Below are 25963 nucleotides of genomic sequence, written 5' to 3'. Positions count from 1 at the left end.
AAGAAGAAGAAGACAGCTGAAAGCTGTAATCACTGAGCTAAGAATGCAACTAGCTGAACAAGCTAAAACAGTATCAGAACAGGGCAACAAAATAGATGAACTCCAGAAAACAGTAGAGGGCAGAGAGAATAGAATCAATGAGGTTGAAGACAGAATTAGGAAGATCGAGGATGAATTAGAGACAACTAAAAAAGAAGTAAGAGATCTCAAAAAGAGATTAAGAGATGCTGAAAACAACAACAGAGTCCTATGGGATGACTTCAAAAGAAACAATATATGCATTATTGGCATACCAGAGGAAGAAAGAGAAGGAGAGGAAGAAAGCATTCTCCAGGCCATAATAGCTGAAAATTTCTCTAGTCTAGACAACATCAAAGACAAAGATTCAAGAAGCCCAGAGGGTCCCAAACAGAATTAACCCAGACCTAAAGACACCAAGACATGTCATACTTAGATTGGAAAGGAATAAGGATAAAGAAAGGATCCTCAAGGCTGCAAGAGAAAAACAAAGAGTCACCTACAAAGGAAAACCCATAAGATTAGCAGCAGACTTCTCCATACAAACACTACAGGCCAGAAGAGAATGGCAAGATATCTATCGAGTGCTCAATGAGAAAGGTTTTCAACCAAGAATATTATATCCTGCTAGACTGTCATTCAGACTAGATGGAGGCATCAAAACCTTCTCAGACAAGCAACAGTTGAAGGAATCAACTATCACCAAGCCTGCCCTGAAAGAGGTTCTGAAAGGTCTCCTATAAACAATCAGACCACCACAAATAGGACATATATCAAAACACTCTAAAACTCTACAAGAATGGCATTAAAATATCTTCAATCTTTGATATCAATAAATGTCAATGGCCTGAATTCACCTATTAAAAGACACAGAGTAGGAAGATGGATCAGAAAATACAAGCCAACAATATGCTGTCTACAGGAAACCCACCTAACTCAACAAGACAAACACAGACTTAAAGTGAAAGGATGGAAAACTATCATACAAGCCAATGGCCCAAAAAAAAAGGGCAGGAACAGCTATTCTCATATCTGACATGACAGACTTTAAAATAGATAAGATTAAAAAAGATAGGAATGGACACTACTTAATGCTCAGAGGATCAGTCAATCAAGAGGACTTAACAACTATTAACATCTATGCACCCAATGAGAAGCCATCTAAATACATCAAACTTCTACTGAAAGAGCTACAGTAATATATTAACAGTAACACAATCATAGTAGGGAACTTCAACACCCCACTATCTCAACTTGACAGATCATCCAGGCAGAAAATCAATAAAGACATAAGGGAGCTAAATGGAGAGATAGATAAACTAGAACTGTTGGACATTTGCAGAGTCATTCATCCCAAGAAACTGGAATACACATTTTACTCAAATCCACATGGGTCATTCTCAAGGATAGACCATATGTTAGGCCACAAAGACAGCATCAGCCAATTCAAGAGCACTGAAATCATCCCAAGCATCTTCTCAGACCACATTGGAATTAAACTAACACTTAACAATCAACAAAAGATTAGTAACAGTCCCAAAATGTGGAAGCGCAATAGTACACATCTTAACAACTTCTGGGTCAAAGAGGAAATCAAAGAAGAAATCAAAATGTTTCGAGACTTCAATGAAAATGAAGACACAAGATACCAGATATTTGGGACACAACTAAAGCAGTACTAAGAGGGAAGTTCATAGGTATACAAGCACACATTAGAAAACAAGAAAAAGCATAAATAAATAGCCTGATTGCACATCTTAAAGACCTAGAAGAAGAAGAACAAAGGAACCCTAAAGCAACCAAAAGGACAGAAATCACTAAAGTTAGGGCAGAAATAAGTAACATTGAGAATAAGAAAACCATACAAAAGATCAACAAAAGTAAATGCTGGTTCTTCGAAAGAGTGAACAAAATCGACAAACCTTTAGCCAGACTCACAAAACAAAAAAGGGAGAAGACCCAAATAAATAGGATAGTAAATGAAAGAGGAGATATTACAACAGACACCGCAGAAATTCAACATATCATGTGAGGCTTCTATGAACAACTATATGCCACCAAGCTAAAGAACCTGGAAGAAATGGATGATTTCCTAGATACCTACCAACTTCCAAAACTAAGTAAAGAGGAAGTGGATAACATGAACAGGCCCATCACAGCTAATGAAATTGAAACAGTTATCCAAAATCTCCCCAAAAATGAAAGTCCTGGACCAAATGGTTTTACAAATGAATTCTACAAAACCTTCAAAGAAGAACTAATACCTCTACTTTAAAAGTCTTCCAGAAGATTGAAGACACTGGAATACTCCCTGCCAGCTTCTATGAAGCCAACATCACTCTGATACCAAAAGCAGACAGGGACACAACCAAAAAAGAAAACTACAGACCAAGATCTCTGATGAACATAGATTGGAAAATATTGAACAAAATTCTAGCCAACCGGATACAGCAGTATATCAAAAAGATTGTTCATCATGACCAAGTGGGGTTTATCCCAGGCATGCAAGGTTGGTTTAATATACGTAAATCAATCAATGTGATCCACCACATCAACAAAAGCAAGACCAAAAACCACATGGTCATATCAGTAGATGCAGAGAAACCCTTTGACAAAATACAACATCCCTTTATGATCAAAACACTACAAAAAATGGGAATAGATGGAAAATTCCTGAAGATAGTGGAGTCTATATATAGCAAACCTACAGCCAACATCATACTCAATGGTGAAAAACTGGAAGCATTTCCCCTCAGATCAGGTACTAGACAGGGCTGACCACTATCATCATTACTATTCAACATAGTATTGGAAGTTCTTGCATAGCAATCAGGCAGGAGCAAGGAATTAAAGGGATACAGATGGGAAGAGAAGAAGTCAAACTCTCCCTATTTGCAGATGACATGATAGTATACATGGAAAAACCTAAGGAATCCAGCAAGGAGCTTTTGGAAATCATCAGGAAATACAGTAAGGTGTCAGGCTATAAAATTAACATTCAAAAGTCAGTGGTATTCCTCTATGCAAACACTAAGTTAGAAGAAATTGAAATCCAGAAATCAATTCCTTTTACTATAGCAACAAAAACAATAAAATACCTAGGAGTAAATCTAACCAAGGAAGTGAAAGACTTGTATACTGAAAATTATGAGCCACTACTCAAAGAAATTGAAAAAGACACAAAGAAGTGGAAAGATATTCCATGTTCATGGGTTGGAAGAATTAACATCATCAAAATGAATATATTACCCAGAGCCATCTACAAAATTAATGCTATCCCCCATCAAGATCCCAAGCACTTTTTTTTTTTAATTTAAGAAAGGATAAATTAACAAAACCATAGGGTAGGAGGGATGCAACTCCACACAATTCCCACCACCCAATCTCCATATATTCCACCCCCTCCCCTGATAGCTTTCCCATTCTCTATCCCTCTGGGAGCATGGACCCAGGGTCACTGTGGGTTGCAGAAGGTGGAAGGTCTGGCTTCTGTAATTGCTTCCCCGCTGAACATGGGCGTTGATTGGTCGGTCCATACTCCCAATCTGCCTCTCTCTTTCCCTATTAGGGTGGGTCTCTGGGGACGCGGAGCTCCAGGACACATTGGTGGGGTCTTCAGTCCAGGGAAGCCTGGCCGGCATCCTGATGGCATCTGGAACCTGGTGACTGAAAGGAGAGTTAACGTACAAAGTCAAACAAATTTTTGAGCAATCATGGACCCAAGCCCAAGCACATTTTTTAGGAGAATAGAAAAAATGCTACAAATGTTTATCTAGAACCAGAAAAGACCTAGAATTGCCAAAACAATCTTGAGAAAAAAGAACAGAACCAGAGGCATCACACTCCCAGATTTCAAACTGTATTATAGGGCCATTGTCATCAAAACTGCTTGGTACTGGAACATGAATAGACACACTGACCAGTGGAATAGAATTGAGAGCCCAGAAATGAGGCCCCACACCTATGGACATTTAGTCTTTGACAAAGGTGTCCAGACTATTACATGGGGAAAGCAGAGTCTCTTCAACAAATGGTGTTGAAAACAATGGGTTGAAACATGCAGAAGAATGAAACTGAACCACTGTATTTCACCAAATACAAAAGTAAATTCCAAGTGGATCAAGGACTTGGATGTTAGACCACAAACTATCAGATACTTAGAGGAAAATATTGGCAGAACTCATTTCCGCATAAATCTTAAAGACATTACAATGAAACAAATCCAACTACAAAGAAGACTAAGGCAAGTATAAACCTATGGGACTACATAAAATTAAAAAGCTTCTTCACAGCAAAAGAAACCACTACCCAAACCAAGAGACCCCTCACAGAATGGGAGAAGATCTTTACATGCCATACATCAGATAAGAGTTTAATAACCAGCATATATAAAGAGCTTGCCAAACTCAACAACAAGACAACAAATAACCCCATCCAAAAATGGGGGGAGGACTTGGACAGAATATTCACCACAGAAAAGATCCAAAAGGCCGAGAAGCACAGGAAAAATGCTCCAAGTCTCTGATTGTCAGAGAAATGCAAATCAAGACAACAATGAGATACCACTTCACTCCTGTGAGAATGTCATACATCAGAAAAGGTAACAGCAGCAAATGCTGGAGAGGGTGTGGGATCAAAGGAACCCTCCTACACTGCTGATTGGAATGTAAATTGGTCCAACCTCTGTGGAGAACAGTCTGGAGAACTCTCAGAAGGCTAGAAATGAACCTACCCTATGATCCTGCAATTCCTCTCCTGGGGATATATCCTAAGGAACCCAACACATCCATCCAAAAAGATCTGTTCTTGGCAGCACATATGTTCTTGGCAGCACAATTTGTAATAGCCAAAACCTGGAAGTAACCCAGGTGTCCAGCAACAGATGAGTGGCTGAGCAAGTTGTGGTATATATACACAATGGAATACTACTCAGCTATAAAAAATGGTGACTTCACTGTTTTCAGCTGATCTTGGATGGACCTTGAAAAATTCATGTTAGGTGAAATAAGTCAGAAACAGAAGGATGAATATGGGATGATCTCACTCTCAGGCAGAAGTTGAAAAACAAGATCAGAAGAGAAAACACAAGCAGAACCTGAAATGTAATTGGCATATCACACCAAAGTAAAAGACTCTGGGGTGGGTAGGTGGGTGGAGAGAATACAGGTCCATGAAGGATGATAGATGACATAGTGGGGGTTGTATTGTTAAATGGGAAACTGGGGAATGTTATGCAGGTACAAACTATTGTATTTACTGTTGAATGTAAAACATTAATTCCCCAATAAAGAAATAAATTTTAAAAAAGAAGTAAAAATAACCCAATAAATAATTAGACAGTTTTCTAAAGAGATACACATGGCCCCCCAGACACATGAGTAAATGCACCACTTAATTTATAATTAGAGAAATGTAAATTAAAACTACACTGAGATACCATCTCACACTTGAGAGAATGGTTCCTATCAACAAACCAGGAAATAGCAGGTATTGGAGAGGTTGTGGAGAAAAGGTAACTCTACTACACTACTGGTGGGAATGCAAACTGGTACAGCCCCTTTGGGAGACTGTAGGTCCTCTCTGGCATTATGCTATTACACTGCAGAATACTGTGCCCCAATATGGTTCCGTAGCCCCCATGTCCACTTGGTCGATTCCAAATTATATTCCTCCATGAGGATAATTTCTGGAACCATCCATTCCACCCCGCTTCCATGGCTGCCAGTTCTTAGCAACATCACCCCGCCAGATATTCGTCAGGATGCGGCATCATCTAAGTTCATTTCCCACGTCTACGCTCGACCGGACCTGCCAATATACGCGGATATCTTTGCCCACCCTGTCCAACGCTTGACGTCTCGTCACCCAATCTGGTCCCCTACGCCTACACTGAACTTCTCTGTTCCAGACTCTTGGAAACAGAGTTGGCAGTCAGCTGAGGTAAAGAACAAACACCTCATCACAGACCCCTGCAAGCGTCAACCCGGCTTTGACCTAGCACGTTATGATTGGGCCCTCCTCAATCGCTATCGAACAGGCCATGGCCGGTGCGCCGCTATGTTCCATCGCTGGGGAGCCAGAGACGACCCGAACTGCCCCTGCGGCTACAGACAGACTATGACCCACATAGTCAACGACTGCCACCTCTCCAGATTCAAAGGAGGTCTCGAAACTTTACATCAGGCTCAACCTGACGCTGTTGACTGGCTACGGAAGAAGGGCAAACGCAAGAAGAAGAAGGAGGAGGAGGAGGAGGAGAAGAAGAAGGAGGAGGAGGAGGAGGAGGAATTTTAACACATTTCTGTATTTACTTAATAGTAATTCACAAGGCTGTAAGATGGCAGGAGTATAGTTCCATGCCATAGTTCTACTCTACCACCACCGTTCCATATGCCTCCCCAACAATAACCACTATATTCTCTCAAAGTCTTAAAGACAAGTTGGCTATTTTTATTTTTATTTGCAAATGCAAATGTCTTGATTCACTATATTTCATGAGTAATACTCTTAGTGAGAGAAGTACATAAAACCTTTGATAACCTAGATAATGCATACTATTTTAACTAATTATTAGGATTTATAAAATTGAGAAATGTGTTTCCATACGCATCAGTCCTACTTCATCAAGTACTTTGTATACCAAACTAGGCCAATGGTAACATTTCTTCTAGGTTACCTCTCCAAAAGATTTGAAAGCAAAAGTGGGAAACTAAAGCAGGAGCTAACAATACCTCCATACCTTGAATGCTTCTTTTAAAAAAGGCCTTGCATCCTTCACATGACCAGACTCCATAGTGATATCCTGATGCATAATCACTGCAGACTGCACAGAAGTGGGCATCCTTCTTTGTACTTGGGCTAGTAACAGGGCTGGCGCAACTGCTCCTACTGACCTTCCTTTTCAGTGCCTCTCTGGGGGCAAAGAAAATATCCCCTGTAAAATTACATTAAGTGGCGCAGTGGATAAAGCACTGGACTCTCAAGCATGAGGTCCTGAGTTCAATCCCTGGCAGCACATATACCAAAATGATGTCTGGTTCTTTCTCTTTCTTCTTATATTCTTCATGAACAAGTAAAATCTTTAAAATAAATAAATAAATAAATAAATTTACATTAAGAGCACCCAGGAGATAGTACAGTATCGGACCTGAGAATGAAATCCCAAGTCTGATCCCTGGCATCACATGTGCCACAGTGATACTCTGGTTCTCTCTTTCTCTTCCCTGTTAATAAATACTATTTTATTTTATTTTATTTTATTTTATTTTATTTATTTTTTTGGACAGGACACAGAGAAATTGAGAGAGAAGGGGAAGAGAGAGAGGAAGAGAGACAGACACCTGCAGAATTGCTTCACTACTTGTGAATCGACCCCCCCCCCCCATAGGTGGGGAGCCAGAGGCTTGAACCAGGATCTTTGTGTTTTGTACTATGTGCACTTAACTGGGTGCACCACCAGCCAGCTCCCAATGTTATTTCTTTTTAATATATATTAACAGAAAAGGAGTTTCTAGGGAAAAAGTAAAAAAAAAAAAAAAGCAGTAATTAAAACATCAACCTTGTCTAATTTAAGTTTTGTGCCACCCAAGGTTCACAATAATCACACCCCAGAAACTTGGCAGCTGGGCAGTGACACACTGGGTTGAACACACATGTTACATGGACCCAAGCCTAGTCCATACCTGCAGGAGGAAAGCTGAAGCAAGTGCTACAGGTCTCTCTCTCTCCCTCCCTCCCTCTCTCTCTCTCTCTCTCTCTCTCTCTCTCTCTCTTGCTCACTCTTTCTCCCCCTATCTCCCTGTTACCCTCTCAATTTCTCTGTTCTATAAAATAAAAGGGAAAAAATGGTTACCAGGAGCAGTGGATTTGCATGCAGGCACCAAGCCCCAGTGATAATCCTGGTGGCAATGAAAAATAAAATAACAAAGTCTTGATCCAGCACATTGTTGCTAGTGGCAGATCTATGAAGAGTTGGAAATGACCAATGTCTGAAAGTGGTTAAGAGAGTTAATATCCTTCCACACAGTGAGGATGAGCACTAGTAACATGGAAAGCCAGATGCAGTCATCCGTGTGCACACCTAGGTAGAGTAGGTGCCCACCTGAGTCTTACCTTTACAGGGTCCAAATCACAAGCAGGGTAAGCAGTAACTTTCCATAGTTACTGGAGTTCACAGCACTGCACAGATGAGCCTGAACTCACCAAATCACTCCCAAGAATGAGGCATTTCCAACAGCATCACTAAACAGACTTGCAGTGCACCCATTTGAATCATTTCCATGGGGACAAAACTTTCCTTCTGCAACTGAATATAAGATCTAGAATGACAATAACTTTAGGAAGAGTAACAAATGGACTTTCAGTTATATTACATTGGTGGAGGGGAGGATGTTGGGTGGGAGAGAACACATGTCTGTCCACAGCGAAGGCCTTGAAAGCAGCAGGTTCAGTGTTAGAGTGGGGGAGAGGGGAAAGTAAGGAAAGAGTCCAGCAAGGAACATTATGACACAACAGAAACACCTGGTTCTTTCCTAATTTATAAGATATGATTCACTTGGAAAGGAAATGACAATGATGGAATTGACTTATAAATGAAATTACATTGGTTTAATTTGATTAAACATTAGCAAACCTAATTAGGTCTCATGCTCAGAAAAAAAACTTATCTTAAAGATTGAATATGAAGACATTTATAAGTTATGATTTTATATTTTTTCTTGTGTTACCAATAAGCAAAAACATTTTTAAAAGAAGAGAAAGAAAATTACTCTGCAAGATGGTTTTCTCAAAAATTTCTGATAGCATATGAAACTAATGAATTTCAATATCCAATATGCTATGGCCTAGTATTTGGCGGGGGGGGGCTAGAAGTTATTTTCCTCTTCACTTATATACCACCCTCCTCTTCCCCTCCAGTCATAATTATCGTTAAAAATATTACAAGCAGGGAGTCGGGCTGTAGTGCAGCGGGTTAAGCGCAGGTGGTGCAAAGCACAAGGACTGGCATAAGGATCCCGGTTCGAACCCCGGCTCCCTACCTGCAGGGGAGTCGCTTCACAGGCAGTGAAGCAGGTCTGCAGGTGTCTATCTTTCTCTCCCCCTCTCTGTCTTCCCCTCCTCTCTCCATTTCTCTCTGTCTTATCCAACAACGACAACAACAATAATAACTACAACAATAAAACAACAGGGGCAACAAAAGGGAATAAATAAATAAAATAAAATATTAAAAAGTTAAATGGGCATTAACACCATAGCTTTGCATTTGAAGAGTACAAAAAATATTCTATTTGATTCTAAAAGATTTCAGTTAAACTTTATGTTTGAATAGTTTTCATCCATTTCTATAAAATTTATTATTTTAATCCACAAATTAAAAGTTTATATACTAGTGAAGGAGATAGCAAAATGGTATGCAGAAAGACTCTTTCATACTTGAGGCACCAGTGCCCCAAGTTCAACTTCCCACCCCCCACCATAACCCAGAGCTCAGCAGTATTCTGGCAGGAAAAAAAAAGGTAGTAATAATAGTAAAATTAATTAATAAAAATAAATAAATAAGTCATAAAAGTTTATACCAATTATCTTTTCAGGTTTCTCACACCTAGTGTTTTAAGTTGTAACACTGTCAGTTAATTTATTCTGCACAAAAAAACTGTCATGTTCTCTCAATTGTAATTTCACCACAAGGAGGCTAATGTAAAAGAAAAATTTAAATTTATTTTTCAAACTCAAATCACTTGATCAAGAGAAATGATTTTTTTTATTTGTCTCCAGGGTTATCACTGGGACTTGGTGCCTATACTACGAATCCCTTGCTCCTGGAGGTCATCTTTTTTCCCACTGTTGTTGTTGCTACTATTGCTGTTGGGTAGGACAGGAAGAAATTGAAAGAGGAATGGAAGACAGAGGGGGGAGAGAAAGATAGACACCTGCAGACCTGCTTCACCACTTGTAAAGCGCGCCCCCCACCCTGCAGGTAGGGAGCCAAGAGTGCGAACTGGGATTCTTACTCAGGTCCTTGCACTTTGCTCTGTGTTCGCTTAAGCTGGCGTGTTACCACCTGGTCCCCTTAAATTTTTTAATGCTTTATTATTGATTTAATATTGGCTTACAGAACTATTTTTTCAGAAGTATAGTTTCACATGTGCATGTGTGTGTACAACTAATAGCACCCACCAAAGTTCTTTTACAACTCCACCTATCCCCCCAATCCTTCTATTCCTGTTCTCTCTGACAATCAGAACAGTTACCACAGAGTCTAAGAGACAATTTGATTACTTTTTCTTTTTTGCAGGTTCACTTGCTCTCATCATGTAGATTTTATATGAATGAAACAATCCGGTAGTTGTCTTTCACCTCTTAATTGACTTAGCATAATGTCCTCAAGTCCCATTCATTTTGTCCTGACACAAAACACAATGCCATCTTTTTAATGACCATGTAGTATTCCAGTGTGTGTGTGTGTGTGTGTGTGTGTGTGTGTGTGTGTGCGTGTGAGAGAGAGAGAGAGAGAGAGAGAGAGAGGGAGAGAGAGAGGGAGAGGGAGAGAGAGAGAGAGAGAGAGAGAGAGAGAGGGAGAGAGAGAGAGAGAGAGAGAGGGAGAGAGAGAGAGAGAGAATATCATAATGTTTTTATCTAGTCATCTGATGATGGGCATTTAGAATGACTGTATTTGGGCTATTATAAACAGTGAAGCTATGAACATAAAAGTACGACTATCCTTTCAAGTTAGTGAGATAGTATCCTTTGGATATATGCCTAAGAGGTACTGCTATAACATATTTTCATTGAAGTACATTTATAAAAACCACTGAATTAGAAGAGGTGAAGAGGAAAAGAAAACTGGAGCATCACTCTGGCACGTGCAACGCTGGGATAGAACCAAAAGACCTCATGCTTGAGAGTCTTTTTTTTTCCTAACTATGCTACTTCATGGGCCACATTTTTTTAAATAAAATTTTTTAATATATTCATTTATTTTTATGACACACACACACAGAGAACACTGCTCAGCTCTACCATGTGGTAGTGCCAGGTATTGAACCTAGAGCCTCTAGGGCATCAAGCACGTAAGTCTTATATTCTACTGTTGAGGATCATCTCCTTCCCAAGAGAAAAGTGGTTTAAGTTTAATCTTTATTCTAAGAGAGTAGTCGTGACAGTGATTTTTGTTTACATTTTTAATTTTTTAAATATATAACTCCAGGGAATAAATCCAGGGCTTTGTCTATGTACAATACCACTGAACAGTCTCTGTTCAGTCATACTGTGTTTTCTTATATATTTTATTTCTTTTCTTGAGAGAGAGGGAGAAATAGAAGCCACAACACCATTCCACCTGTCAAGCTCCTTTCATATGATCCTATGATGTGCCAAGGCTCAAACCCAGGACCTCACAAAAATTAAGTCATGGGCTTCACCAGACAAACCGTTTCCAAGTCTGACAATTCAAACTTTTTTATGAGAACTACAATATCAGAATAGGTATTCTCGAATTCATAATTCAAAAGATGTTTTATGTGCTCTAGTCTATATAATTAAAAAGAAAGAGCTTCTACAACATTATCTTCCTTCTTATCAACTCATTAAGACCTATGAATAATGTCCATAAGCTACTAGTCAGAATGAATACTGGGTTTACCTGTTTATAGGTAAGGTATGTTCCAGTGATCTTGCTTCACACCATGGACTCTTTTGAGGCTCTGCATACAGAAGTGATGGCTGGCAATGAATTGATAGAGGAGAAAGGTGTCCAGGAGTTGGCCACAACACATTTGATCCTGCAGTCTGCCGACCTGGCCCACCTTCTGAAATATTTGCACTGCTAGGAATACTGTAATTCATCACAGCAGGGCTATAGAATGTCATGGTTGAATATTCATGACGGTTCTCTACATAGGAGGAAGGTATATAAATGGGGCCATGCTCCAGGGGTAAGACAGACTGACTGCAGTTGTAGGAAGCAGGAGAGTTAAGGCTAGATGGTGAGTTTTTGATATCCATGTCTTGAATAGATAACAGCTGGGAAAACTCCTTGTGAGAAGAGGTACAAAGGGACATTATACTGTTCTCAAAGTCTGATGAGCAGGTATAATGGCTATAAGAAAAAAAAAAGGCATTTTAAAGTGAATTATAGGCATAACTATTAAAAATGCTCTAGTACTTTTATTAGGAACACAATCATATGAACTTACATTTCATATGTATGAAAATATTAACCACAGAAAGATAGGAATGTGAGGCATGAAACTGCCTACCATTTTACTTCATTTACTTATTTATTGCTTTTATTACTAACTACAAAAACTTTTGGTTTTTGTTGTCTACTACAAGTATATTTTTACCATGAAAATTTACTACATCTTCTGAAACTAAACCAACACAAGATTAAATTAAAATGCTGATATTTTTCCATGAAACTAGGTAAGCTTATTTTAAAGTTGTAATGAATAAATAAAACTAGCCAATAAAATCCTGAAAGAGATCAATAAGCAGATATTTAAGCACACTATGAACAACTAGTAATAAGACATTAAGAATAAACAGATAGGGAGTAGCAGCAGGATAAGCGCACGTGGCGCAAAGTGCAAGGACCGGTGTAAGGATCCGGCTTTGAGCCCCGGCTGCCCACCTACAAGGGAGTCGCTTCACAAGTGGTGAAGCAGGTCTACAGATGTCTTTCTCTTGCCCTCTTTGTCTTCTCTCCTCTCTTCGTTTCTCTCTGTCCTGTCCAACAACGATGACATCAATAACAACAATAATAGCTCTAACAATAAAACAAGGGCAACAAAAGTAAATAAATATTTTTTAAAAAGAATAAACAGGTCAGTTTAGCTGTGTCAGCTGTCAATGTATTGCCTCAAAACTTAGAACACAACCTTCAATATATGCTCAATATATATCAATAATATATCAATAATATCAAATATCAAATATATCAATAATTGCTTTAATGTGAGCATAATGTTACACTTGCTCTGTAGAGGCCACTACAGAGATACTTCAGGAGTAAGAGGTTTCAGTGATTTCTGGCAAAGGTAGAACTTGGCAGTGTGTGTATAATGAACATCCAGTGAAACCTGTCTCGACCTCAGGAACGAGGTTTCTCTGCAGAACTGTTGCCTCCCTGTGGCAGTAACCTCTTGGCATCCACCTATCCAGCCTATGGCCAGAGGAGTGACAGAGAAGGTGTTCCTTTTGCAAGCCCCTAAAATGTCTCTCTATCCCAAGGCAAGGACTCCCTGTTTGTGTTCACACCACCAGCTGCTGAGGACAGGTTTCATATCTACAGCTTGGAGAATGCTGTTGCATACCCAAAAACCCCAAGCCCGCTCTGCTCTGACTAAACATTCATCCATCTCTGCTACTTAGTGGGGAATCCACCTTTTTCCATGAGGTCTGAACCCCTTCCAAACTTGTCCTTCCTTGAATACTCTCCCTATGCCCTAGGATACCATACCAGAGTATCCTTAAAGCCTATACTTAATGTCTTGTCATCATTAGCAATTCTTCATATTTGAGCCTTACCTGTTAAACATGCTATGTAGTTTTTATCTCCTAAGTGAACGTAGATAGCTATATAGCAGAATAGAAAATTTCCAAATGAGGGAAGGGGGGGTCAGGTCCTGGAGCATGATGGCAGAGGACCTAGTGAGGGTTGAACTGTTATGTAGAAAACTGAGAAATGTTACATGTGTACAAACTACTGTATTTTACTGTCAACTGTAAGCAATCCCCCACAAATAAAATTTAAAAAGAAAGAAAGAAGGAACGAAAGAAAGAGTGAATGAAAGAAAATCCCCAAATGGAAAAATACAAACTTCAGATTTCTTTGTAAGTTCAGTATCTGGTAAAAATAGTTTCCTCAAATTTCTAGGGAAAAAAATGGACAACAGACCTGTCACTGGAAGAACAATATGTAGCAGAATAAATTCCAAACGTTTAGAGATCCCCATTTTAAGAGAGAAATGGAAGAGACAAGGAGAGAGGAAGAGGAGGAGTGAAAGGGTATGGAGGGAGACCACCCAAGTACTGGAAAGAAACAAAGGGAAATCTCTTTGTGATCCAAGTGTGGGGAAAACCTTTATCACTCTGGATCAGATATCCACATAAATATGCCCAAGAAAAGCATGTCCACTCTGGCTTAGAAATCCATATAAATATGCCCAAGAAAAGCATGTGCATAAGTACATAAAATCAGTACATAAAAGTAAATCCTTACAGGGCTGGGGAGACAGCACAGTGGTCATGCAAATAACTTCCATGCCTAAGGCTCTAAACTGTTGGGTTCAATCCCTAACACCACCACAGGCCAAAACTGAGCAGTGCTCTGGGGGAGGGGGGTCCCCTTCACAGGCAGTGACGTTGGGAAAAAAAAAGTCCAATGTTTGACAACAGGCACACTTGAAGTTCTGGAAAAGCAAGGACTCTCCTCTTAGGTTGTTGATGTGGATGCAAAACAGTTTTGGGCAATACATAGCAAATTTACTTGTGTTTTTACATTTTGGAGGAAGTAGCAGTTGTTATCATTGCAATGAATTGCTGTCCCTGTCTATTTTGTCATCATCACCAGGACCTCACTAGTCTGAGGTGACTTTTTTAGGGAAGACAGAGACAGAGGCAGAGAGGGGGAGAGACATCACAGCACCAAAACTTCCCCCAGTGTCTTGCAGGCGGAGTTAGAGCTGAAGTCACATGCTTGGCAAAGCATACACTTTCCCTTGTGAGGTACCTCCCCAGCCTGCAAGTAACTGCTTTATCAGCCTCTCACACTGAAAATAATTAGGGGAAAATTACACCTGTAGCCAGTCTTCAAAAACCTATAGATTTTTCAAGGTTTCGGGAAACTTATTTACAAAAATAATAATAAAAAAAAAAAGCCATATAAAATAGTTCAATGCTCAGATGACTATAGTCAGTCCTGGAGTTCACATCTTGGTTGCATCCCCTTGACAGTTAGAACCATGCAACGAGGCTGTTCCTTCCTGGATTCCTAACTCTCAGAGCTTATGTGAGATAGCATATGCTAGTTGTTTTAAGCTGCTAAATTGCCTGGCAATTCATTACACAGTAATATATAATAGAATATCCAAGGTAAAATCAGTCTTCCTCCTCCAACCACTTATTTCTTATTTGCATTAATGACAAAGACCATTACGGTTAGCTTTCACTTTCCATCTTCATCCAATCACATTTTAAAAAATATATTTTTAATATTACTTACTTAGGATAAAGACAGAAATTGAGAGGGAAGGGAGAGATTGAGGAGACAGAGACACAACTACAGAACTGCTTCACTACTAGTGAAGCTTCCCAAGCAGATGGGAATGAAGGAGGGGGGCTTGAACATGCATCCTTGTGCACTGTTACATGTGCACTCTACAAAGTATACCACCACATGGTCCCTAAAGATTTTTCTTAATTTTAACTAGAGTACTGCTCAGCTCTGACTTATGGTGGTGTAGGAGACTGAACCTGGGATTTCAGAGTCTCAGGCATGACAGTCTGTTGCATAACTAACCACTGTGCTTTCTCACCTGCCTTCCAATCACAATCACCAAGGTGTTGCTGAGGAATTATTCTGATGCAGTCTCCGCCCCCAGGTTTTACCACACCCCGTGAAATCCTAGCAGTGCCCCCTTCAACCAATCCCGGCCCCACACGTCACCCAATAAAAAGCACCCTCACCCCCCCCCCTCGCTCTCTCTGGGCTCTAGGCTCCCCCTCTCGCAGATCTCTCTCCCTTCTCTCGCCCCGTGGTCAGGTAGTGGGGACGGCCATTGTCGGCTGACTGCATGTGGCCTGAGCCACCCCCCACATCCTATAATAAAGATTTGTGTACCCGCTTGCTCCGGACTTCCTCTCTCTTCTCCACGGTGCAGCCCGACACCTGGCCACAACAACATCTGGCGCCCATCGTGTTCCGCACCCATGCCCCGCTGGACGGCCCGGCCTAAGGTCCCCGAAAGCCTCCCAGACACAGGTAAGTGGCATCCACCCACCTCTGTGGCCCCGCGTTTCCCTCCACCATGGGAAATTTTTCGTTTTATGAGGTGTCCCAGTCACTATCTCCTTCTGTCCTGGGACAGATTCGTGTTCTCAGAGACGGTTTAATTTTCGCTACACCGTGGGTTCCCATAGCTATAATCGCAACTTACAAGATATGTACATCGTGGTCTGCCTTGAGGATACGCGACCTTGAGGCTGAGATATGAGAGTTAAAGCACATGTGCTTAAGACTTAGACGACCTAAGCGATCAGCGTCTAGACCCAAAAATTCCGTTCCCACAGACATGTACACATGTTCGGACGCCTGCCTCCTTGGGTTCAGTTTCACCTGAGGCTTCCGCTCCCCTGACCCCGCCCCCTGCCACCCGGGTTCAGCTTCTCCTGAGGCTCTGACCCCGCCCCTGCTGATACGTCATCATTAAGGGACCTTGTGGCTGAGATACGAGAGTTAAAGAATTTTTTTTTCAGCATTTAAAGACATTAAACCATGTGCAGTGTGCCCTGAGAGCTCCATCCCCGTAGATATGCATTCAGTTTCCCCTGCGGCCACTACAGCAGTTTCCACGGCACCTTCCACAGAAGTAGCTCCCTCTCCCATACCATTGGACCAAATCCACACCTTCCCAGTAAACATGGCCCCTTCTAAACAAAACCCTCAGCCGTGGCAGCCATACACCTCTAAAGAGGTCGGACAACTCAGACAAACGGTCAGGAAGGACGGCATTCATGCTCCATGGACCAAGTCCGTTTTAAGGAGTTTTTACCAGCATCTTAACATGCCCCAGGATTGGAAAGACCTGGCTCGTGCTGCACTCCCAGACCCACTCTATCTACAGTGGAAGGCATGCTTCCACAATGATTGCTCTAGACAGTCGCAGGAAAATAGTAACAAACAGGTAGAATGGAGTTCTGATGCTTTGTTTGGAGCAGGAGCTTATGAATCTGGAGCTCAGCAGGCAGAAGCCAGGTTTCCAACCGGTTATTTTGAACAGGTATGCATCTATGCAACACAAGCATGAGAAAGGGTGACCCCACCCCATGTAGATTCGTCAGTTCCCATTAACTCTCTTCACCAAGGCACTGATGAATCATTGGCAAGCTTCATCTCAAGGGAGAAGACAAGCTTAGAAAGAAAGGTTTATAATCCTGACATCCGCTCACTACTCCTGCGCTCTGTTGTCTGGGAAGGCATGACACCACAATTCCATCAGGCATGCCTTAATCTTAAACACCTACACCCAGATAATTGGATTTTAGTGACACAGGAACTTACATCAGGCAATTATGGGGCACCCACTACGACACAGGTTTATGCAGTTACCCCACGTAATCAAAATGGGGCCTACTTTCAGTGCAGTCGCCAAGGACATTGGCGTAACCAATATCCTGATAAGCTACGACCATGCCTCCAGTCAGGGAAGCCACGCCTCCAGTCAGAGCAACCCCGCTTTCAGTCAGGGAGCCAGAGACCACGTACTGTTTGTCCAAAATGTGGTAAGGGGTTTCATTGGAAGAGAGATTGTTGGTCCCAATTTCATAAAGATGGTTCGCCCCTGAATGGTACAAATTCGGGGCCTGAGATTTTGTGGACAACTCCTGTTTTAGAATGGGGTCACCCTTCTATGACAGTAAAGATTGGCAATATTCCTTTTAAATTTTTGATTGACACGGGGGCAGAAAAGACGACTTTAAGGCAAGAAAAGGTTCCCCAAGACTGGGAACTCCTTCCTGGACCCAGTATACATGGAGTAGGAGGGGTGACCCCATCATTTCGCACATGAGATTTGCTCACGTGGGAAGACCCGGAAGGCTCTACCGGACACTTCTGCCCTTTGGTAGCTAATATTAGCACCAACCTACTGGGCAGAGATCTTCTGGAATGTCTTGATGTTAGGATATCCACAGATGCTTCTTCAGAGCGTAACACTCGCTCCTGCGAGACCAGGTCTAATCAGCACCCCCAATACTAAATGCCACTGTTCGTAGCCAAACACCCTGCTTAAGCTGGCTTTCTAATGAGCCTATCTGGGTGGAACAGTGGCCTTTACCTAGGGATAAACTAGAAATTTTAAAAGAGCTCGTCCAAAAGCAGCTGTCATTGGGACACATTCGTCATTCTTGAAGCCCATGGAATACTCCTGTCTTTGTGATTAAAAAGTGCTCAGGAAAATGGCACCTCCTTCAAGATCTCTGTGCAGTAAATAAAACCATGCAGGTCTGGGGCTCCCCCCCAAAGGGGTTTGCCTCTTGCTTCTGCAATTCCCATGGGAATTCCAATCATAGCTATTGATATACAAGATTGTTTTTTCTCTATTCCCTTGCATCTGCAAGATTGTAAACGTTTTGCCTTCTCTGTTCCTTCTATTAATAACGCCAGCCCTGCTGATAGATTTGAATGGGTGGTGCTGCCCCAGGGTATGGCCAATAGTCCTACAATTTGTCAGGAGGCTGTTAAATCTGCCCTTTTCCCATATATTCATAAGGGCCTTCATGTTTTTCATTATACAGATGATATTTTAATATGGGGAAAATCAGATACAGATCTCTATGCCTTACGTGATTTTCTCATTCCTGCATTAAAGAAAAGCGGCCTTAATGTAGCCCCTGAGAAGATATAGCTAATCCCTCCAATATCCTTCCTAGGTTCAGAGATTTCTCTAACGCAAATTCGTCCCTTAAAACCTAATGCCACCTTCCCTTCTAACCTTACTCTTGCTTCTTTACAAAGTTTTCTAGGAAATTTAAATTGGCTTAGGCAGTATCTCTATCTGCCTACAAGCTGCCTCCAACCACTGTTTGACCTCTTGAAAGGAAACAAACAGCCCTCTTCAAAACGTAAGTTAACTCCCGAGGCCTCCTCGGCATTGGAGAGGGTTAACCAGGCCCTCGAGGACATGCACCTTGTTCGATTCTCCCCCTCCTCTCCGGTAAACCTTCTAATCTTCAACTCCACCCCCACAGTAGTAGGGGCACTGTGGCAAGACCATGGGGTTCTCAAGTGGCTTCACACGCCAGTAGGAGGACCTCCAAGACTCCTCATTGAGATAGACGCATTAGCATTCATGGTTCACCAAGGGAGAAATAGGTCTGTGCAGGTCTTAGGGAAAGAACCGGATTTAATTATTCTGCCCTTTTCTCTCACAGATACAGAGTGGCTTATACGCCATCATTCCCGCTTTGCCATAAGCTTCGTGGGGTTTCCAGGACAAATAGATAACCATTTTCCTTCTAATAAATTGATAGCTTCTTTACCTCTTCTGCCTCTACTAGCACCTAAACTTTTCTCTTGGGATCCCATTCCCTCTGCTCCTACAATCTTTACTGATGGCAGAAAAAAGGGAGCTGCTGCCCTTATATATTACCCAGACAAACAATCTCCTAAACCTCTCTTTACTGAGCTTCCTGAGAATTCCCCTCAGTACAAAGAACTTTATGCTGTTTTCCTTGCATTAAAAGCTGTACCAGAATCCTTCAACCTTTTTTCTGACAGTGTGTACACTGTTAACTTACTTCCATGGCTTGCTCGTTCTTATGTGAAAATTGATGACAACCCACTTTCCCCTCTCTTGATTCAAATCGCCTCTATGCTCTGTTCTCGAACCCAACCACTGTATATTCAACACCTTCGTTCCCACAGCCCTCTTCCTGGTTCCCTGTCCAAAGGGAATGCCGCAGTTGACCGCCTTGCCTCCACAGGAACTTTCCCAGTCTCTGTCTCTGATCCTGCTAATTTTCATTCTCTAACTCATGTTAATCTTAAAGGCCTTCGAGCTTGATTTCCTGATGTTCCTGTACCACAGTTAAAACATATCCTCACTACATGCTCTTCTTGTGCAAGTCTCATAAAGACACCTGCTATCCAGACCCTTGGGGTTAACCCCCGAGATTTAAAAGCTAATGCTATTTGGCAAATTGATGTCACCCACATACCAAACTTTGGCAAACAAAAATATGTGTTTGTCTCAACTGATACCTTTTCTAAATGTATGTGGGCTACAGCTCAGACAGGAGAAAGCGCTAAAAAGCTTAAAAGCCATATGCTCTCCTGTTTTGCTGTGATGGGTTTACCTCTTCAACTGAAAACTGACCGTGGACCAGTGTTTACCAGCAAACAATTTAAAGATTTTTGTTCCCTCTGGAACATTACTCATACCACAGGCATTCCCTATAATCCACAGGGACAAGGCATTGTTGAGAGGGCCCATCAAACCCTTAAGGCTCAACTAAATAAAATTAAAGGAGGAATGTACCCCCCGAATTTCCAGCTAGCAAAAGCCTTAACTACATTAAATCTCTTTAATATTTACAATAACTCGGACCTACCTCCTATCATTCTTCACTGGCAAACACCATCTACCCTCCCATCTCTTAAGGTCAAATGGACAGACCCACTCGATAAAATTTGGAAAGGACCTGACCCACTATTGACCATGGGAAGGGGTTTCGCATGCGTTTTCCCTCAAAATTTCTCTAAACCTGTCTGGGTTCCTGCCTGCCATGTCCGACAATACCCGCAGGATGGTGCTGTTATCCCTGAAGAACAAGAAATACTACAAGAGGACCAGATGCAGGATACATCCCAGGACCCATAATATGACATGGCAGTACCTACAAAATCTGGCTCACAGAGACCTCTCTCCTACCCTTTCCCTGAATGTCTTATGTTATAACTGGCCAGTTGTGTTTTGTGAGTGAGTGTGTTGAATGACAAAAAAAAAATTTTTTTGCATGACCCATCTGCTCAGAGTACTCTAAAAGGTAATTGGCTTTATATAAAAATGCTGGACGCAGCCAAAGTTTCTGGAGACGTCCAGAAACATTCCAAAATTTTTTTCTCCCTCTTTTGATTTTTATATATAGTTTTGGTATATATGTAAGTGTTTAGTCTTAAACTGTGTGACTAATGACGGATATAAATTTGTTTTAAAAAATAATATGTTTTTATAACAAAAGTTCTTTTTCCTCCAGTATGTTATAACTAAATGTTTATGGGTATGTCTCAAGTTTGGTAACACTAACTTAACGGTCAAAAGTGTAACCCTACAGCTACACTATTACCAGACAAGGTACATATTAATTTGTTAAGGTAACTATTTAAGTAAAAGTCTAAATGTTTAACGTGACTAAACATTCCCAAAACTAAAATATATAAATTTTATATACAGGACACCTTTGAAGGGCCCCCAACGGTGCCCTGTAAACTATCTTGTGGAAATTAATCCACAACAGATCTGGCATCAATCTGGCACTGTAAACGTTAAAATCATTATCACGAAAATGCGTTAACTCTCTAAGCAATTTGAGTCTGTTTAAAATACATATTTTAGCTAAAATTGGTCTCAAGATCCTGCGGTAGAGACTGCTACAGGAGGTCACATTAGATGACCTTTAAATAAAATCATAAAGAAATTTTAAACCAATTATAATCATCGAGGTATCAACTATAACAAACCTATAACTTATTACAAGTTCAAATTAACCACAAGAAGCAGATTGTTTGTGTTTCTTTCACAGGAATCCCGGAAAAACCATCTGAACCCCTGCACACCAAGATGTCACCCACTAGACGGCACGACTACAGTGGCACACCTCCCAAAACCCTAGATGTCACTTAACTCGATCTGAAGAACCTGATACACAGACTCCAAGGACAGAACTTTCTTAATGCCTGCTCGCCGTTCCTGCTTCTGATCTGCCTGTCACGTGTTGGCAGTTCCAGCTGGCTATCTACAGAAAAGCAGAATTCCAGCAGCTGACCTCCCTCATGCAGCGTCTCATCCCCTGCCAATTCTTCCCCTAGCCATCTACTTTGGACTGAGACTTGTATCGGACTTTCTGACATACCCTATAGACATTTTACACAATTTTAAAGCAGCTTATTTCCCTTCATGCTGCTGGTTTTTTATAGACTGATCCTGAGTAATTCATAGACTTTACAGACTGTTGCCTTGAGGACTATACAATGCCAAATAGCCCCTCTGTTTGGTGGGTCATGCCCTCCCGCCTCCCCCTCATTATGTACCCTTGCCCCTTTCCCTCTCCCAAGCAGGGAACATTCCTTTACACACCAATACTTCCCTTCACTTCACACTGGCTTTTACTACTCCCCTACTTGTCCCTTCCTGTTTTGTTATATCATTTAGGTTTATGCCCAAAAGGTTTCTGCTCCATGATAGTCTTTTACAGACTTTGAACCATCTTATGCTATTACTAGATAGAAAGATAGAAAAGATGTAGAGATATTGTGACGAGATGGTTGAGCAGGCTGCGCTTAAACCTATGAGATGAGTCCCTACAGGTAAGTCTCTCTCTCTCTAAAGAGGGGTTGAGCACAGGAGGACGCATAAATCTCACAAGGTTGGCAGCCATTTAAGCCTTCCCTCCTCCACAGAAAGTCCTACATCTTCCCACCTGAGCACGCATTCCTTAAAAACATTTAAGCCTGCTCCATTCCATTTTTCTTTACTGTGTCCATTTAGATATAAAGGGATAGGAGATGTTGCTGAGGAATTATTCCAATGCAGTCTCTGCCCCCAGGTTTTACCACGCTCCGTGAAATCCTAGCAGTGCCCCCTTCAACCAATCCTGGCCCCACACGTCACCCCTGGTTGTCACCCAATAAAAAGCCCCCTCATCCTCCCCTCGCTCTCTCTGGGCTCTAGGCTCCCCCTCTCGCAGATCTCTCTCCCTTCTCTCGCCCCGTGGTCTGGTAGTGGGGACGGCCATTGTCGGCTGACTCCATGTGGCCTGAGCCCCCATCCTATAATAAAGATTTGTGTACCCCCTTGCTCCGGACTTCCTCTCTCTTCTCTGTGATGCAGCCCGACACCTGGCCACAACAACAACACCAAGGCACACTGAAGTTTCTCTAGTGGTGCCTTTTCCCATTGTCTATCTCTTGTTGCCATGTGAGTAAGCTTCCATTACTTTTTATCTGTGCATCTGTAATAGGTTTCTTCTCAGGATCTCCTATTATTCCTTCTTCAGGTCACAGAGCTACTTGATTAACATTCTTAAAACACAGCTCTCAACAATCTGCCTCCACCAGCCTCTAAAATAAAATAAGAGTGGTGTTCATCTAGCATTTAAGACTTCCACTAGGTTGCTCCAACCCATCATTCCATTCTAATCTCCTACCATTTTCTGACAGAAAAACCTACTGTGTCCATAAAGAATATGTAGATCGTGGTCTGGGAGGTAGGGCAGTGAGCACTGGACTCTCAGGCATGAGGTCTCAAGTTCAATCCCTGGGAACACATGTACCAGAGTGATGTCTAGTTCTTTCTCTCTCTTCTTATCTTTCTCATTAATAAATAAAATTTTTAAAAACAAATACTCAGATGTAATGCAGTTGGTTTGTTATACTTTTGTGCCTTTTTTTTCCCTCCAGGGTTATGACTAGGGCTCAGTGCCTGTACTACGAATCCATTGCTTCTGGAGGCTGGGAAGCCAGGGGCTCAAACTAGGATCCTTACGCTGGTCCTTGAACTTTGTGCCACATTGCACTTAACCTGCTGTGCTAACACCCAGCCCCCAGGTGCTACCACTTCTAATCAGCATTAATTGACCACAGGAACAACATAAAAATAAAATTAAAATGGTAGAGAAAAATAGAATGAAGCAGCATTTTTAAGAAGCATTTTTTAATCATTGTGTATTTATTAGGTTGTCAGAAAAAGTTGTAACATAATTTTCCTGTTTTTCTAATCAAAAATACATTATGAATTTTCCAGCAACTCAATATTAATTATGAACATAGAATTTCATATTTCAATGATTTAAATTCTCATTTAATATATAATCTCCAATGCCTAACAGAAAATTTACAAGATAAGCCTTAAAATGCTAACTACTGTCAAAACCAACACTTTCTAATTTTTTTAATTGTGCTAAAATTTAATATATGGTAACATAAATTTTACCACCGCCGCCACTTTGATGTGTACCATTCAGAAGCATAAAGGACACTCATGCTGTTGTGCAACAAATCTCCACAACTTCTTTCATCCTACATAACTAAAACTCTATCCAGCTCACCGATAATACCTCCTTCCCCTCAGTCCCTGGTAACCATGATTTTTTATTTATCCCTATGGATTTGATATACTGAGTCACTTATAAAAGTGGAACCAAAAAAAAAAACCTAGTATAGTCATGGGCCATTTGGAATATAACTAAAATAGGCCTACTATCTGTCTACAAAACGGAGACCCCCCCCCCAACTCTTCATTTGAACTATTCCAACCTTTAGGTTCATGATTAGTCAACAATTTGTTTGGCTTTATATGTTAACTCTTTTTTCAGCCACCAGGTTCCAGATGCTAGCATGATGCCAAATGGACTTCCCTTGGCAGACGACTACACTAATGTGTCCTGGAGTTCTGACTCCCAGAGCCTTGCCCTAGGGAAAGAGAGAGACAGGCTGGGAGTATGTATCGACCTGTCAATGCCCATGTTCAGTGGGGAAGCAATTACAGAAGCCAGACCTTCTACCTTCTGCACCCCACAATGACCCTGGGGCAATACTCCCAGAGAGATAAAGAATAGGAAAGCTATCAGGGGAGGGGATGGGATACAGAGTTCTGGTGATGGGAATTGTGTGGAGTTGTACCCCTCTTATCCTATGGTTTTTGCCAGTGTTTCCTTTCTATAAATAAAAATTAAAAAAAAAAAAAAAGACAATGGGTCTTTCTCCCTAAGGCTCACAAACATGTAAAAAAAAAAAAATGGATCCAAGAAAAAAAAAAGTGGAACCACAAGCATTAGTCTTTTTTGTGACTAACTGTATTCTTTTTGTGACTGACTTCCTTTCACTTAGCAGTGTCCTCAAGGCTCACTGCAGAATTTCCTTCCTTTTTATGGCTAATATCCCACTGTGTATATACACACAAGTTTCTTATCAAAGAGTGGTTTTAAACAGATACCTGAAACTGGAAATACTGAGGTTAAAGTTAGTAGTTAAAACTGCCTGTGGTCAGAGGAGTAATTAAGTCATTGGTAACCTCTAGATAGCATCTCATGAGTCTGGACAGTATTGTTGGGAGGTGTTTATCCCTCAGTCTATCCTGAAAGCACCTCTCTTTTTTCTTTTCTTTTCTTTTCTTTTCTTTTCTTTTCTTTTCTTTCTTTCTTTTTTTTTTTTTTGCACATACACCTCACTCTATTCTTTCTTGGCAATTGTATTTTAGTGTATTGTTTTATCGTTTTGCTATATTATCTGAGCATGTTTTCTATAGCCAAATGTTTTAATCTGAAACACACAAAAAATTATTTGGCAACCCAAAACTGTAGTGCAGTGACTAGAGCTTTGGAATTTATTCATTTGTTTACTTTATTTTTACCAAAGCACTGCTCAACTATGGTGTGTGGTGGTGCTGGGAATAGAAACTGGGACTTTCAGTGCCTCAGGCATGAAAGTCTTTTTGCATGACTACTATGCTATCTCCCCAGTCTAGTGACTTGAGTTTTGGACTTGAAAGCATGAGGCCCCAAGTTCGGTCCCTGGCATTTCATGTGCTATAGTTATGCTCTGGTTCATTCTCTCTGCTATCACTAATAAATAAATTTTAAAAATAAGAACACTGAAAATACTTTTAAAGAATTAAACAGTATACATCTTAACAACTGAGCAAAATACATAACAAATTGCACTTAGCTATAATAAAAGCTTTCCTGATGGTAACAAATTTTGTTTAAACCTTAAAAAGTGCTGCTATAACATAACATACTACCCAATTTAAAAAATTTAAATAGTAGTTATGCAAATAGGCTTTCATACCTGAGGCACCAAAGGTTCCAGGTTTAATCCCCAGCACCACACCACTATAAGCCAAAACTGAGTAATACTCTGGTAAAAATAAATATTTTATTAGTGTTCATGCCTCCAGGGTTATTGCTGGAGCTAAGTGCCAGCTCTACAAATCCACTGCTCCTGGCA

At 41.0% G+C, this 25963-nt stretch overlaps 1 protein-coding gene across 1 annotated transcript in view; it reads right to left on the bottom strand.

The window, feature by feature from the left end:
* The window catches only part of ESR2 (estrogen receptor 2), a 40744-nt gene extending 28603 nt beyond the window's left edge, over positions 1-12141 (bottom strand). The window contains exons 1-2 of the mRNA XM_007531714.3: positions 11660-12141; positions 6758-6930 (exon numbers count right to left, since the gene is read on the bottom strand). Of these exons, the coding sequence (XP_007531776.2) occupies positions 6758-6930; positions 11660-12078 (592 nt within the window). The 5' untranslated portion in view covers positions 12079-12141. The remainder of the gene's footprint in view (positions 1-6757; positions 6931-11659) is intronic.
* Between the last annotated feature and the right edge of the window lie 13822 nt (positions 12142-25963).

This window comes from Erinaceus europaeus, chromosome 16, assembly GCF_950295315.1.
Source record: "Erinaceus europaeus chromosome 16, mEriEur2.1, whole genome shotgun sequence".
Taxonomy (NCBI): Eukaryota; Metazoa; Chordata; class Mammalia; order Eulipotyphla; family Erinaceidae; genus Erinaceus; species Erinaceus europaeus.
The sequence above is the reverse complement of the archived record's forward strand: the minus strand, read 5'-3'. Positions and strand labels throughout refer to the sequence as shown.